General features: G+C 49.5%; 1 protein-coding gene across 2 annotated transcripts in view; it reads left to right on the top strand.

The window, feature by feature from the left end:
• The first annotated feature begins 1,696 nt into the window (after positions 1-1,696).
• Positions 1,697-15,563, top strand: part of CUX2 (cut like homeobox 2) — a 96,422-nt gene continuing 82,555 nt past the window's right edge. For both annotated transcript variants that reach the window (XM_045296887.1, XM_045296888.1), the window contains exons 1-3: positions 1,697-1,774; positions 3,305-3,415; positions 7,072-7,119. In XM_045296887.1, coding sequence (XP_045152822.1) covers positions 1,772-1,774; positions 3,305-3,415; positions 7,072-7,119 — 162 coding nt within the window. In that variant the 5' untranslated portion in view covers positions 1,697-1,771. The remainder of the gene's footprint in view (positions 1,775-3,304; positions 3,416-7,071; positions 7,120-15,563) is intronic.

The raw sequence follows: 15,563 nt of genomic DNA, 5'->3' as shown, positions 1-15,563 counted from the left end.
TTCCTTTTTACTGACCTGAGAAGTCCACACCCTTGAGGAGGTGCTATATATGACACTTTCCTTACTTACATCGTTGAAAACAGGTCCCCTGAACCAGTTCAGCCAATAGGGAGGTGGGGCAGAAGCAGTGACAGTGGGGGCCGTCAGAAATGTGCCTTCCTAATTCTCCAAGGACATAAACCACACCTGAATTATTAGAACTGACTGTCATTTATTTCTTAGCCATGTCATGACTTGCCTTATGGACACATTAATGTGTGAACTGAGATGATATATTATGTGAGGCGCTTAACACAGTGCCAAGAATATGGGAGGCTCTTGATAAATATGAGGCACAGTTTATTTGGTCACTTTTTTATTGTGATAAATAGATATGTAACAGAATATAATTATTACTATTTCAGAAACTCTGGTAGCACAGTGGGTTAAGCTTTGGGCTGCTAGCCAAAAGGTCAGAAGTTCAAGCCCACTAACCCACTACTGTTGCTACTTTCAGTAGGAGTCATATGTGGACCATATACCGACAGAAATGTTGCAAATAGGCATAGCACACTTAGGAAAATAACACGGGGAAGTGATGTGATTAGCAAAAAGAAAAAGGTATAACACATTGTTTGCATGAAAGATGGTAAACATGGTAAGAATTCAAGCTTGAAGGGTTAGCAGAGATGTGGACAAAGTTGGGATGAGGAAACCATGTCATTGAGGTCCCTGCTTCTGGGTGCTGAGCAGAAAGGCTGTGCTGGGGACCCAGAGATGGGCTGCTGGTGGGCAGAGGCCCATGCCTTACCTTGGCCCCATGTGCAGTGTAGCTACAGCAGAGAGCCTGCCTACCCAATTTGCCCCTGTCAGCAGCCAAGGAAGTACAGGTGTCAGAAGCCAGGCCAGTCTCAGGCATCTGTGTCTGTTCACAGGGACAGCACAGTTGGCCGCTGGACAATACTGGCCTGAGCATCCCTTTCCTGGGTTGAATGCTTTAAACAAGGGGTCGGCATCCAGCTCCCACTGAGTCTATTGGTTGTTGGGTGGAGAAGGATACAATGTCCCAGGGCCCAAAACCTAGTGTCAGAGTCATGGGCAGCCAGACAAGAGTGAATGCCAGCCCAAGACACAGTGCTGTTGATCCTTCAGAAAAGTGAAACATCACAGCCCTGTCGTCAAGACCAACTGGAAGGGCCCAGGAAAGCGGAGCACATGCCCTCTGCCATGACCAGCTAGGGGAGGGCCCGTCCCCCTGGCTGCCTCCACTGGCTGGTGCCCACCCGTCCGCCTTAGAGCAGATCTATGTCCTCATTGGAAGTGGTGATTATTTTTTAAGTGATGATAAAGCAGAAGTCTCCCCTTTTTTCTTCTTGGCAACCTGTCAGAAACATTTTCACTCTCCTCCTCTCTCATGGGCCTTGTATCTCACCTGACTTATAATTCTCTGGGGATTTGGACTGGGGGTGGTGGGGGTGGTTGGCCTTTGAGTCTGGGTACCTTGGGTGTAAAACAGTACATTCCTTGCCGCTAGCCAGAAGGCTGGCAGTATGGGGCCCACCCACGTGTATCGTGGGAGAAAGGACTGGCGAGCGCTTGTCATGCAGATGACAGCCAAGAAAACCCTATGGAGCTCAGCTCTCCTGTGGAACACCTGGGGTTCATGCGTCCAAGGCAACGCTGCCCTAGGTTCCACCTAGAGTGGATTTCAGCACCGTGGAGAGCGCCCCGCGACTGTTCTCACCTGGTCTATTTCAGTCGTGGTGTTTCGGCTTCCACCTACTTCCCTCTCATGGTAAGTCTCCAGTCCCACCCCAATTTCTCCAAACTACTCCCAAGGACAGAGGCACCCACCCCAAGTTTGGGGTCCGCTCTACCATCTCCGACTGGCACAGGGTTTGGGGCGCCCTGGTGAACTGCCGCTGAGCGGCTTTACCTTCTCTCAGACGTGATATAAGACAATTGCCCTTCGTTTTGTGTCTTTGAGGGGAAAGGATTTGCAGTGGGTTAATAGTACTTTTATTTCATTACCTAATGGTAAAAATGTTTTATTGTGTGTGCGAGATGAATGTGTATTAGCGGTGACAAATAGGCCCTTTCAGCTCGGTGCCAGGTCTCATCGTACATATGTTAGATTAAAGAGTTCACCCTAGAAATACACTCCCGCATCTGCGTGTATGTTTTTAATAAATCTGATTGCAGGAATTTATTGCATCACCAGATTTAGGGGATTATGGAGCTTGATGACTGCAAATATAACAGGGTGATATATACAGAAAGGCTGCTCGAATTATGGTCCGGGGGGTGGGGGAGAAACCCATCTCAGGATGGTGCAAGAAAGCAGCAGACCACGTAAACAGAGCATATCTTGAATTATGCAAATGAAATCCATGACAGCTAATGGTGAATTGTGCTCCCTGAGTGAAAGTGCCTGCGTTACAGTGAAGAAAGCGGAAAGAAAGGCGACCAAATATACAGGCACAGCCAGCAGACATCATCTGTGGTGTATGGGAGCCGGGAGTATCCCCCTTTCAGCCCCAGCACCCTCTCTCCACCCCTACCCCCTCCACGTCCTGTGAAAACCTGGTCTGCCACCTTCCTCACACACAAGGCAGGCAAAGCGCCTTCCGATCCATCTCTTTTGAATCCGAGAGCCTTCTAAGAAATATTTCTTATCGTTGAAGTGAGCCTCAGATGATTTACTACAGGATACACAAAAGGTCAGCCTGCTTCTTATTGGCACCTTCATTTTTCCAAAATCTACTGAAATTAAAAAGCCATCTATATCTTAAAAGGCGTATTTATGAACCCTTAAGTGTAAGTAACTCATAGTTGGAACGGTTCCCACCTCTGATATATGAAAGCTGTCGGCAGCACTCTCATGCACTATAATATGCCCATACAATATGCCGCACTTTACTATTTTGACATGGTTTGGAGATGTTTTCGGCAGTTACTGACAAGCTTATGCCATTACTCCTTTTGGAAATTTAAGAGGTGGGGCTGGGGAAGGGAGGTGGGGAGTGGAGAGACAGGAAGAGGGGAAAGAAAAAAAAGTCACTCCACCCAACTTTATGGGAGATTATTGATCTGGCCCAACTTCCAACGAGCAAAAAAAAAAAGCTGCCCTAGATTTTTTATTCAGTTGCTTCCCCAGTTTCGTAAATTATTCATTTGTGCCAAGAGTCAATGTCCTGTCTTTTCTGAGCTTTGTAAGTTAAGAAAACTTGTTCGGAACACTGTTTTGTATGATGATTACAAGGGAAAAGGAGGGAGAAAAAAATATTTTTCTTTTCTCTCTCTCTCTTTTTTTATATTGTTCCAGAAGGAGCTTAATTCGGTCGCTTCTGAGCTGTCTGCGCGGCAGGAGGAGAGCGAACATTCTCATAAACATTTAATTGAACTCCGCCGGGAATTTAAGAAAAATGTACCTGAGGTAGAGTATATTTGCTGTTATAGAATTAACTCAGTAGGAATGCAGATTTTTCTCTGTTCAAACTGTATTTTGAAAACCGTAGACATAAGTGACTTACAAGAAAAGAAGCTAATTAGCCGCCAAGAAGAATTACAGCCCCCCCCCCTCCAACCTTGGGTGATTCTTGGGGTGGCAGCGTTCAGCGGTGCTGTCGAAAGTTGGAGCCGGATGCCTCACCATTAAAGCAATCGTTGAGGGCTCTGTGAGGCATCCATCTCCCCCACGCTCATCTCGAAATCAAATGCGTGGCCTTGATGACAGAGGCAATTTGTCCAGAGTTCTTGATTTTAGTTTGCTTTTCCCCTGGCGCCTGGGAGATGGTGGCAGCAGACTCCCTCCGCTCACTGCCAGCTTTCCCGCCCTCACCCCTGTCTCAGGAGTTCAGTTTCTCATCCCCCTGCATGCTTCTTGGCCCTATTTTTCCTTTCCTACGGACTCCTCGCAGCTGCAGCCACCAGCTTTGTCTCTCCTGGCTGCCGTGAGGGTGGTGCAGACAGTGCCCAGTACCCCACAATGTAAGAAACTCCCCCTAATTGTAAAGGATTTCCAGAGATAGAAGCCTTTCCCCAAGAGGTAAGAGACTGCATCACCCCCACCCCACCAGGGGAAGAAGGGAGGCTAGAAGGGACATGTCTCAGTTCTTTATGGGATGAATGTATGAATTTCACTCCCTGCTCCATCAGGCCCCCTCCTTCTTCTCACAGTTAAAAAGTAGTGGAAATAAAGGCCAAAGGGGAAAACACAGCCCTCTGCTTCCATGTCACTTCAGCAGAGATGCAGTGCATCCGTAGCCAGAGGTCTTGAGCTTGGTCCTCCTCCAAAGCCAGCTGTGTGTCCGTCTCAAGCCCGCAGAGGGTGAACATCTGAGCCCTCTATTCTACCTGCTTGGATGCCCTAATCCCCCAAAGGATGGTGGGATAGGGGCTGGAATCAGGAGGTCCGTGAATGGATAGCATACATTCCATGAGTCATGCTCTGCCCAGCCCAGCAGAATTGCCGGCTTTCCTGCTAGTGGGGGCGCACGGGGCTGGTCAGCAGTCAGGGTTCACCGGGCTCACGATCACAGAAGGGGTTAAGGCTCTTATCTGTGAAATCCTTCTGGTGCAAGCCATAAATACCATGGGTTCTTCAATGCAAGAGAGGGATGGGACCTAGCTAGGACTCACTGGGGGCTTAGAGAGGGTATGTTTGGAGAGTAGGGTTTCTGAGCACACCGGGCCTTCAGGAAGATCCATTGACACACTGGTTGGAGCCCAGAGCTGAAGCTGAACATCTCTCCCTCCCCTCAGGACAGAACATGGCTTGGTCTTGCAGCGAAATGTCTCCCTAGAGCTCCTCCTCTGGCAAGCAAGGATGGCATGACCCCAGATTGGGACAACACCACCCACCCCATCACTTCCTCTCTCAGTCCCAATGCAGTGGACTTTGCCCCCAGGCCACATGGGATGCCCCAGGTGATGAAGGAAATCCAGGCCAGGTTTTCAGACTCCAAGTTGAGCTTACATAATTTTAATACCGCATAATTATACAATTATGTAATTAGGAGGAATAAGTTTCCATTCCTATTATAGTTGCGCCTCTGAAAATTCTCATTTTTGGAACTAGACTCTCCCGATGGCAAGAGCTGTGCCCGAGCTTTATTTAAGAACCTTGTCTGGCTAGTGCCCAACTTGCCTCCCACTCTTGGCTTTGCTCAACTTGTCTCAGGGGTGAGGCAGTCCGGGCCCTAGGCATCTGGCAATGGTCATCATTGGCCTTGAGCCTGAAACCCAGGGCCAGCTGTCCCACTCACTCACAATTCAATCTTAAGCAAGGCGCTCCCCGACCTGGGCCTCAGTCTCCCCATCTTTAAACCCAGGGGAATAAAGCCCCTTCCAGCACTCACCTTTTCTGAATCTTGATTGGAGGTTTTTTACTGACATGTATTGTTTGGTCTGTAAAGCCTTGCAGACTTCACAATCAATAGCCCAACATTTAACATCTCAAATTTCACCGAAGAAGTAGGATTTCTGATATCTTCTAACAGATGAGTGGGTCTTGCAATGTAAATTCTCCATGCCCAAGTGACAGTCATCGGCTCACACTAAGTAGCTGCTGCCCCCTTTAGACAGCACTAGTGTCCTCCTGAGACCTGTCATGGGGTCTCCTTGCCTGCCTCCCTCATGTCCACTTCCTGCCCAGCTTCACAACCTCTGACCTAGGTCCTCATCCAGTTCCTTCTCTATTGCTCAAGCCAAATATCCACAGTGCCTTGTGCTCAGATTCACCTAGGGCACTCACCCTCCTCATGCCCCTCTGGAAGCACCCCATTACAGGTCAATGTATCCGACACTCTGAGAAGCCCTACAGGATAGGCATCAATGAGGTAGGCCACTTGGGACCCAGAAGAGGCATGTCTTCCAGAGGCAGAAGCAACACAGTCTATTTTCACTATTAGAGATTTACTTCCTTAGCTAAACAGATAGGTTCTTTCTCCCATGTCTAGTTCCTGTCCTGCTTCTCTGCCCTGCTTCCTCTCACCTCACCCTCACAAGGTCCCTCAACTCCTCTTTCACAGGGATTTATTTCTTGGGGCCCGTGTGGCTGACAGTGGTTGGGTGAGTCTAAAGTAGATCTCAGGGGGAAAGGATTCAGGGTTTGGATCTTTGGATCTTGACCCTAAAAGGCTTCCTCTCTTGCATCCTGGAGGGAGAAGAGAACGGATGGAAGTCAATGAGGACTTCTCTTAAAGCTGGGGACCACTATGTCACTTGTAGAAGGCAGGAAATTTGGATCTTGGAGACCTTTGTTCTGAAGCCTGCCCACTCGCATTAGCTCATCAAATGGTCAGGGAGCTCTTCTATGGCCTTCCACGGGGTGGCACAGATCAAGACCCTAGAATCCTGCACATTCTAGTGAGACACATACAGAACTGAAGGCGGCTACAACACAAGGAACAGCCTTTACTAAAGAGGTGGACGCTGGGGCTCTCAGGCGACACACAGAAGGAGCAGCTTGTGAGAAAGGCTGGGAGGATAGGAAGGTATTCCCAAAGGGAGTCTCTTGGCGCTGAGCATGGAGAAGGGGGCCACCTCTCCAGCTGCCAGTGGCAACATCAAGCTAAACCTCCAGCATAGCCTTTTTCCAGAGAGTTCCATGATTGACCACCCATTCCAGAAGATACTTTACATAAGAGAGTGCTTGTGGTCAACTCCCTTCCTAAGGGTCATTGGCCTGTTAAAGACTCCGAAAGCCCTGCAGGACAGAATCCACCTGATTTGATGTTTCCCAGTCTGATTTGGCTCAGAGCCGTGTGTGTGTGTGTGTGTGTGTGTGTGTGTGTCCCTTAGGAAAATCCATGGAGGCCAGGTCTCTCAAGACACCCTTGTGAAAGGGCTCAAATAGAAAGAAAATGTTTTGAAAATGATGATGGCAATATATGTACAATTGTGCTTGATACAATCAATGTGTGGGTTGTTATAAGAGCTGTAGGAGCCCCCGATAAAATTATTTCTTAAGATTTTTTTTTTAATTAAAAAAACTTACACTGCTCTGGGGGAGAGTGTTGAGCTGCAGGCAAGGGGCCGTGGGGGTCTCCTACCTGGCACTTGTGAACTCTTCGCTGATCTCTTTTTCAGGAAATCAGAGAGATGGTGGCTCCTGTATTAAAAAGCTTCCAGGCTGAGGTAAGACTCAAGGCCCACGGCATGTCCCAGAAGTGCCTCCGGGCCCCTCTCCCATCCCAGCAGAGTTGCCAGAGGAAGCCGACAGCTTCTGGACACTTGCTATTGTGAGCTCTGCCCATTTCCTCAGATCAGTTCGTCGTGGCTTCTTCATGCCAAAAAATAGTCTCTGTTTGATGGATCCCAGGAAAGCCCCCTCCACCTAGACTGGACGCCGCCTGGCAGCAGCTCTGCTGTGACCCTGAACAGCCCCCTTCACCTTCCAGGCGTGGTTTCCCATGTCCAGAATGAGAGCCTTGTCTTGTGGGACCTTTGCTCTCCTTCAGCCTTCTGCTAGGTGAGGTTCTCTAAGGCAGCCTTGCAGATGAGGACAGGCACCAGCCCGCCCTGAAATTCTTTCTACTAGCCCACCCTCTGAGTCTAAAACTAACATTGTCCCCATTCGTCCAGCCCCCGGTTCCTCTGGAGCAGCTGAGCAGGGCCCTCAGCACACTGTGTCACTAGCCTTCCCTTAGGTTATCTCTTTGCTGGACTTTGCGACCAGGCCTCTGAGATGATGCACTTGTCCAGTTGGCACAGGAGGCCGGGTAGGGAAAGACTTGACTCATAGCAGGTCAGGTAGGGGAAGCAGAAGGGATGTCCTTTTTCTGAAAAGCACTCTCATCTCCTCCGGGGCTCAGCCAGGGGCCCTGGGAGGACCAGCCTTCTAGGGCTAGCCAGTGGGAATGCGTTTGAAGTCTGCATTCCGCCAAGTTCCCCATTCCTTTAAATCTGTCCCTTTGGAGCCACAAAAGCGCATGAGGCCGTCTTAAAGTAAACAGTAACCGGGTTTGCACAAATGCCGCTGATTTCCATATTTTTCATCCCATCTTTTTATTACTAAGCTGATGGGTGCGCTTATTTATTTATAGTGCCGTCTAGTAGTGATTCATTTGGATGTGAGGTGCTGGGGCTGAGGCAAGGATGAAGAAGAGCAAAAACAAGGGTGGAGTTGTGTTTTCAAGGCGTTGTGTTTTTTTTTTAGAAAAGAGATTCTCAACTGCCATGAAGGACGGACAAGGAACCCCCAGCCGCCCTTAGCCCAGCCCAAAGCCGGGCAGTGAGCCTGTTGCCTGGGGTGGCACTCTCTCAGTCGGTCTTTTGTATGGCTTTGGGTTTGGTGCGACAGAGCCTCACTTAGCCTCTTGGAACCTCCATGTCCCAATCTGTTAAATGGGCATAAGGATCCCCTCTGTTGTTTTTCAGGAGCAAGTGAGGTAAAAGGCAGGGAAAGGGTCTGATTTAATGGCCAGCACGTGGAGAGTTGCAGAGTGGAGTACTAGACTCTGGATCAGCCTGGGTTTGCAGCCTCACTGTGTGACCATAGGCAAGTTACTTAACCTCTCTGTGCTTCCATTTCATTGGCTGTGAAATGAAATCGTAATGAGACCCACTCCAAATGGTGGTGATTGAAGAGGAACAAAGTTAATCCCCAGTAGCGCTATGCATGTGACAAGTCAGGATGTTCCGTTGCTCCTTGTATTAGTCTAGGTACTCTGGTGAAACAAATCCACAGCAACTCACATATAAGAGAGAGTTTTATGCAAAGAAAATGTGCATCACGAAAACATCCCAACCCAATGCTGCCCAAGCCCACAAGTCCAACATTAACCCATACCCAACACCAGTCCACAAAGTCCTTCACCTCACAAAACAGAGGCAATAATGCCGACTACAGGAGGAAAGCTGAGTCAGTGAACATGTAAGCATCTCAGCACTGGCAGGGGTCTCCACATGGCTGCTCTAGCACCCAGGGCTGCATCGGGATAGATCCATGCGGCTTCTCCTTGGGGATGTCTTGTAGGAAATCCATCTGAAGCAGGGAACTGCTAAGGCAGCTGCACCCGATGAAACCATCACAAAACAAGAGACCCGAGAACTAGAAAGGCGAGGCTTCACCACCCATTTATCCCTCCGCCTTTCAACCAGCACCACATGTGATTATCGGCCAGGCTGGCACAATTAACTAACTCACTCCTCTTCTTGGTGTAATCTCCGATACTTTGCTTTGCTTTGGTTTTGCGTGTGTCGGAACCTGCTTATTGCTAAACTTGCTGTTTGGGACTTTTATCCAAAAGAAAGGGTCTTTCTGAGTACCCCAACCTTTACGTTGCTTCCCTCTTGCAATCCACCAGGCTCTGGGCTCAAGCCAAGGAGTCCCAAGTGGATGTTATTCACTGCACAGAAATCTCCCCTTGTGGCAGACACCGTCCACTTTCATGGAAAGCAGCCCACCATCCAACCCTCTCTGCACCCCAGAGCAGGTTTCTTGTTGAAATCTAACATGTTTAGGTTTAGACCAGATTGTTCCTCCCGCTGCCTTGGTATGGCTAGAACCGGGTATCTTTTAAAATTATATATACTTTGTGTGTGTGTGTGTGTGTGTGATAGTGTGTGTGTGTGTGTGATAGAGTGTGTGGGAGGGGAGAAGAGGAAGTGAGTTTGCCCTGCTGTGAATCAGGAAAGCTTCCCTCCCGCCTTGATTATATAAAGGACAGTTTGATTTCCCCTGCTAGGGGGAACAAAGACAGCCAGAGAAGGTGGCTTGATGGCGACAGCTTGAGACAGCTTGAAATGGCCAAAGTTTGAATATCCTTGCGCACAGAGAAAAGAGCAAGCCGAAAGCCCCGCTAATTACAAAAGTTGCTTTATGAAAGATAATTCAAAGCAATAATTTAGCAAACATAATCAAGTCGCACAGATGGGGTTGTTGATGGATGGATTGCAACATGCAATTAGCAGTTCTCGCAGTTACATATCATTAACCCTCCGAGCACAAAAATTATTTTCTCATTATTAGTTGAAAAGGTAAAATTAAGCTGACTAGACAGTAAAGGAACAAACTACAATTAATTACCTTCATTTATTACAGTCATTATTTTAAACTTATTTTTACTTGGAGAGAGAGATGAAAACATCTAAATTAAAAGTTTTGTTATGCTAAATCGGAGGTGAAACTTTTCTAAGACGAATGTGCTAGCCCAGCCAGGAAGCTGCCAGCGCCCGTGTCTCCAAGTTGGTTTTTCTCTCCCTCCTCCTCCCCCCAAAGGAACTGGATGAGGCCCCAGTGGCAGAAAGCCCTCTGGAGTTGGCCCCACATGGAGGCATCCACCTTGGTCCAGTCAAAACATGGCGGCTTGTGAACCAGGCAGCAAGCAACCTTGGCTCTGACACCCCGCCCCCGCAGGGGTCAGCAGGAGAGTGTGGGGTCAGGCAGCCACGGTCTGATTCCCACCCCAACACTGGGAGCTCCCATGACCTTGACAAGTCTCTTCATGCCTCCATGTCACAGCTTCCTCCTCTGTGGCAGAAAGATCAGTGAGATTCATGTGTCAAGTGGCCAGCATGTCATGTGAGTGAGTGTGATTGCAAAGAGGCTGGGCAGGCCCTTACTCTGCCCACCCTCTCTGTCTTTCCTGATGGTGGTTCCTGTGCCCGCCAACTCCACAGCCTCCAGCCTTGGTTGGATGAGTGAATGACTCAATCAATCAAGATAACTCTAGTCAGGGCAGTTACCCTTCACTGTGCCACCTGGAAAATGTGGTGGTGACACTTTGCTCTCCTGGTCAGAGATGTCAGATATCATAACCTGCCGTGGTTTGAGGCATCCCAGAGCTTTCTCTGCAGCTCCTGTGGCATGGCACACTTCTGAAGGGTTAGAAAGGAGGCCAAGGGGCCAATGATGAAGTGGCATATTATATCATTAGTTGAGTCCATGAAATCTTGTGTTTATTATACAAACGTATATTGAGGGCCTAATATATACCAGTTGGTGTTCTAGATGCCGGGAAACCTGGTCGTCTACCTGATCCCTCTTCATATGAGAGAGAAACCAGTCTTTGTGAGGACCTCCCTTACCCCCCTTGGAAGGGCTTCCCAAGGAAATCAGGGCCATTCTTCTACTCAGGCCATGCGGGTTCACCCGCCATCTATCTCTAGAGCTCATACTGTATACCTGGCTTGGTGCAGAGCTGAGAAACACCCAAGGATGGCTGAGACCCTGTCCTGCCCTGAAGAAATGTCTCTGTGATTGAAATGATGGCCAGGGTAACACAGTCCCCAAAGACAATGTTCTACACTCCACTTCGGTGAGTATGGCCTGAGAGCTTAAAACCTTGTGAGCAGCTATCTAAGGTGCAGTTTATCTGGCTCTCCTTTGAAGGGAAGGCGAGTGATGAACATCAAGACACATGGAAACAATTAGTTCCTGGGACTAATGGACCTCCTGGACATCCGTCTCCACAACCCTGAGACCAGAAGAGTGATCAACAACCACTATCAACTGCTCTGAAAGGTTGGGCATTATAAGGTTCTGGTTGGAGTGGGCGAAAAATATGGACGAAAAGTCAAAATCCTTGAAGAGACCAGGCTTACTGGTCACCTAGAGAGAGATGGAACCCCTTGGACAATGGCCGCTAATCACCATTCAGATCTGGAATGGAACTCACCCCCGGGGCTCATTCTTCGGCCAAAAAATTAGGTCTGTAAGGGGAACAACAACATTAGGCAGATCTGCGCACCTTAGGATAATAAGCCATTGGCAATCCAAAGGGCAGCATCTACTCAAGGACCAAGTTCATAAGGGATTGGGAAGAAAGGAGAAGGTGAGATAAGGTAGGGATTGCAATCAACGATGTGGAACAAAACACGTATAAAGTGTTGAATGGAAAACAGGTCTGTTCTGTTAGCATTCATCCAATTCACACGCACACACACAAAAAAAGTTAAAAAGAAAGGAAGAAATGATGACCAGTAGGTGGCTCAAGAGCCTGGTGGGGGCTTATTGGTCCCCTCTCAGAGGCTCTGTCCCCAAGACGATAATGGCAAAAGATCCAATCATTGTGCACATCAGCCTTGTGACCTTGCTCTGCTCTATCAAGAGGTAGTTATTTCTCCATCATGTTGAATGTGAGCACTTTGGCCAATGGAACATGAATGATGGAAGTGACACGATACCAGAACCAACTGTAGCCCTCAGCTCGCCTGTTAGTTCTACCTCCTGCTTCTCAAACCCCAGCTCTCTTGTGAGGCATGCAAGTGTCGTGAGGTACTACATGGAGGAGAGACAGACCAAGGAGAGCCCCAAGGCACCAGATTTAAGTCCAGACGCCATCTTGGACATCCATCCCAGGCAAGCCAGCAGATGACAACAGACTCAGCTACTATCTGCTAAACCCCATGGGAGATGCCAACCGAGGATCGCTCGGCTGAGCCCAGTCAGCTCACAGAGCCATGAAAGATAATACGTTTGTTGTTTAGAGCCCTGAATATGAGGATGGTTGGTTACACAACGATAGACAGATAGGCAAGTTAGAACCTGCCATGTGTGCAAAGTGTCTGCTCTCTCTTCTCCCCTTTGCTCCAGCTCTCCTCTGCTCCTCTTCTCCTCTGCCTTCTCTGCCTTCTCTCATTTCTTCTGCAGCCCCTCACCACTCTCCTGGCCTCAGCAGATTTTAGCCTTTTAAGGCATTTTCTCCCAACACCAACTTACTCAGCTCCATCTTTGTGCCCGAGTAAAGCCTCTTGCCACTCCTAATTCCATGGGGAGGTGACAGGTGCCTCTTGGCAGATGTCAATGTGCACACAACCCACATAGCCTCTGAGCTCCCAAGCTGGTCTCCAAGGACCCAGGTGAGAAGGGTCAACAACTGTGAACTTTTGTCTCCTCTCCTTTGTGTTTCCTATGATGGCATTGGGCGCATAGAGACAGCTCCCAGCAGCTAGAGGCATGGAGGGTAGATCCCGAGGTCCTAGTTGTTGAAGAGCACAGAACTGAAATTGACTTGCAGACAGGAATCAGCAAGAAAGCAGGAAACAGGGTCTTGCTGGTGCTTCTGTTGGGGGGTTCCTGGCAAAGCATGAGTGCATGCCCTCTAGCATGAGGTGTGAGGCCCTCTGCCTCAGTGGGCATGGGTTGGACTAGTGAATGGCTTGGCCAGCCAGCTGCCAGGTAGAGTCTTCCCCCAGGCAGTAATGTTCCACTGTGGCACCTGGAAAGTGAGGTGGTGATATTTGGTTGGCCTCGGTGTACGTGAGCTTCAAGGATACCCACCTGGTCAGAGACTCAAGACATTGTGCCCTGCTGCAGTCAAGGCATTCCAGAACCTTCCCCCACCCCTAGGCGCCACCACCTGACCCTAAACCTCCCTCACTTTCAGGTGGACAGAGTGCTGAGTTCCTTTTCTCCCCACATTCCACCTGCCAGGGTCCTGGTGGCTGATCAGATCCAGGTCAGATGGCAACGAAGGCTACTGTGTCCCAGGGGTGGTCAGGGGCCACCAAGGTCAGTAAATCACCATGTGTGGCAGTAGAGGTGGCCCCCATCTGGGGAAGGGAAGTCTCCTGAAGTGACTGGTGTGTCGTGCTTCCTATTGATCACTTTATGATTTCATCACTATGAGGGAGGTGGTATTTGATCATCCCCTTCTTATAGATGAGGAAACTGAGGCCAAGAGAGGAGGGCATCTGTGGAAACAGGGAGAGAACCAAAGGACACAGGAAGATGGGCATCTTGGTCTCCTTGGGTGGAGGCAGTATCAGGAAGGCCCTTGAGACAGAAATTCTCAGCCCAGCCCCTCGATTAGCCTCGGGCACACGCATTTGCTGATACCTCTGCCTGGAATGTTCTTCCTTTCAGCACCTCTCAGGTGACAGGTACCCGGGGACAAGGAAGGGCTCCCTGTCACCTCCATCCCTGTTAAATGTGGACCCTGTGTCAGCTGCTGGCACAGCCCCTTTTACTGACCCAGAGTGGCACTCAGCATAGTTTGATTTCCTGCTACTGCTTAAAGGTAATAGGAGACAGGACAGTCGTTGTAAGGATTGACTGTGACCTCCAAGGAGATGGGAGCCATGGGAGAATTTAGAGCAGCGGATGGACAGGATTTGACTTGAGTTTTAACTTTGGAGGCTAATCTCATGGTAGGTGGCCCCTGGTCTTGCAATGAGGATGCAGGAGAGAGGACTGTGCCCCCCATGCCTCCCACCTCAGCTGCTGCCCACTGCTCCCTTCAAAGTCTAAACCAGCGACTCCCCGCTCTGAGGTTTCCCAGCTTCCTGCTCCCCCCACATACATTGGTGGGTGAGACAGGGGAAGGGGCCCTCACAGAGGACAAGACAGCATAGGGTCATCCCACATTCTTGATGCCAAGCTGCCTGAGGTGGCCGTGAAGATCTCCTCATGGGTGTGGAGGCTCTGCACACCTCCACACCAGGCCCTGAGCACCCACCCAGCCCCTTAAGATGCCCCAGTTTGTTCTGAGCTCCCCTCTGGCCGCTGCCTGCAGGAGTCCTGCTCTGCCTGCCACGTGGAAATTTCATGACAGTCTGCCTTTAGATATTTATTTATTTTTATTTTTGGCTTTTAACATTTGCTTTCCAGCTGTCTTTCATTGCATAATTCTCTCCTGGCCCAAACCAACCTCTCGCTGGCACTCCCTCCCTGAGGTTACCTCTCTGTATAAGAACAACCCTCCCCCAGTCTCTAGGATACCCAGGGATTAGACAGGGTTGTGATGGCAGCAAGGTGAGGAGAGAAGCCCCAGAGGGAGGAAGGATGCAGCAGATATGGGCCCTGGAGCCACCATGGCATGGGCTACCATCCCAGCCCACCTGCTGCCCAGCTGTGTGTCCCTGGACAAGTCTCTTAACTTCTCTGAGCCTCAGTGTTCTCAGCTTTTCAATGGGACCCACATGATAGGGTGATCAATGAGGGGGCCAATGAGTTGGTTCTGGAAAATCCCCGGTAACAGAGCCCAGCCCATAGGAAGGGCGCGTGGCTTTGTCTGCACCCCTGGGGAACATGCTAAGATGGCATCCTCACACTACTCCCCATGGAGCCCTGGTGGTGCAGTGGGTTAGGCATTGGGCGACTGACGGGAAGGTTGGTGACTTGAACCCACCAGTTGCTCCACTGCATTCTGCCTCTGGTTCCAGCCTTGGAGTGCCACGAAGCAGTTCTGTTCTACAGGGTTTATCACCTAGACATTTGCTATGAGACAGAATGGAGTTGATGGCAGTGGGCTGTTGTTGTTGTTTGTCATTTTATTAGGGGTTGTGTTAGTCTGGGTACTGTAGAGAAACAAATCTACAGAAACTCATGTATAAGAGACAGTTTTATGTAAAGGTTATGTGAGCATCAAGAAAACATCCCAACCCAGTGCTGCCCAAGCCCATAAGTCCAACGTTAACCATTAACCCATATGTCCAACACCAGTCCACAAAGTCCTCCTCCATCTCACAAAACAGACACAACGATGCTGACTGCAGGAGGAAAGCCGAGTCAGTGAATGTGTAAGCATCTCAGCGCTGGCAGGGGTCTCCACACGGCTGCTCCAGCACCCAGGGCTTCATCAGGGTAGGTCCATGTGGCTTCTCCTTGGGGATGTCTTGCAAGAAGTCAGCCTTGC

The sequence above is a fragment of the Echinops telfairi genome, unplaced genomic scaffold (assembly GCF_000313985.2).
Source record: "Echinops telfairi isolate 266 unplaced genomic scaffold, ASM31398v2 ScPeMD7_7412;HRSCAF=8450, whole genome shotgun sequence".
NCBI classification, from domain to species: domain Eukaryota; kingdom Metazoa; phylum Chordata; class Mammalia; order Afrosoricida; family Tenrecidae; genus Echinops; species Echinops telfairi.
This window is presented reverse-complemented; position numbering and strand designations above follow the sequence as displayed.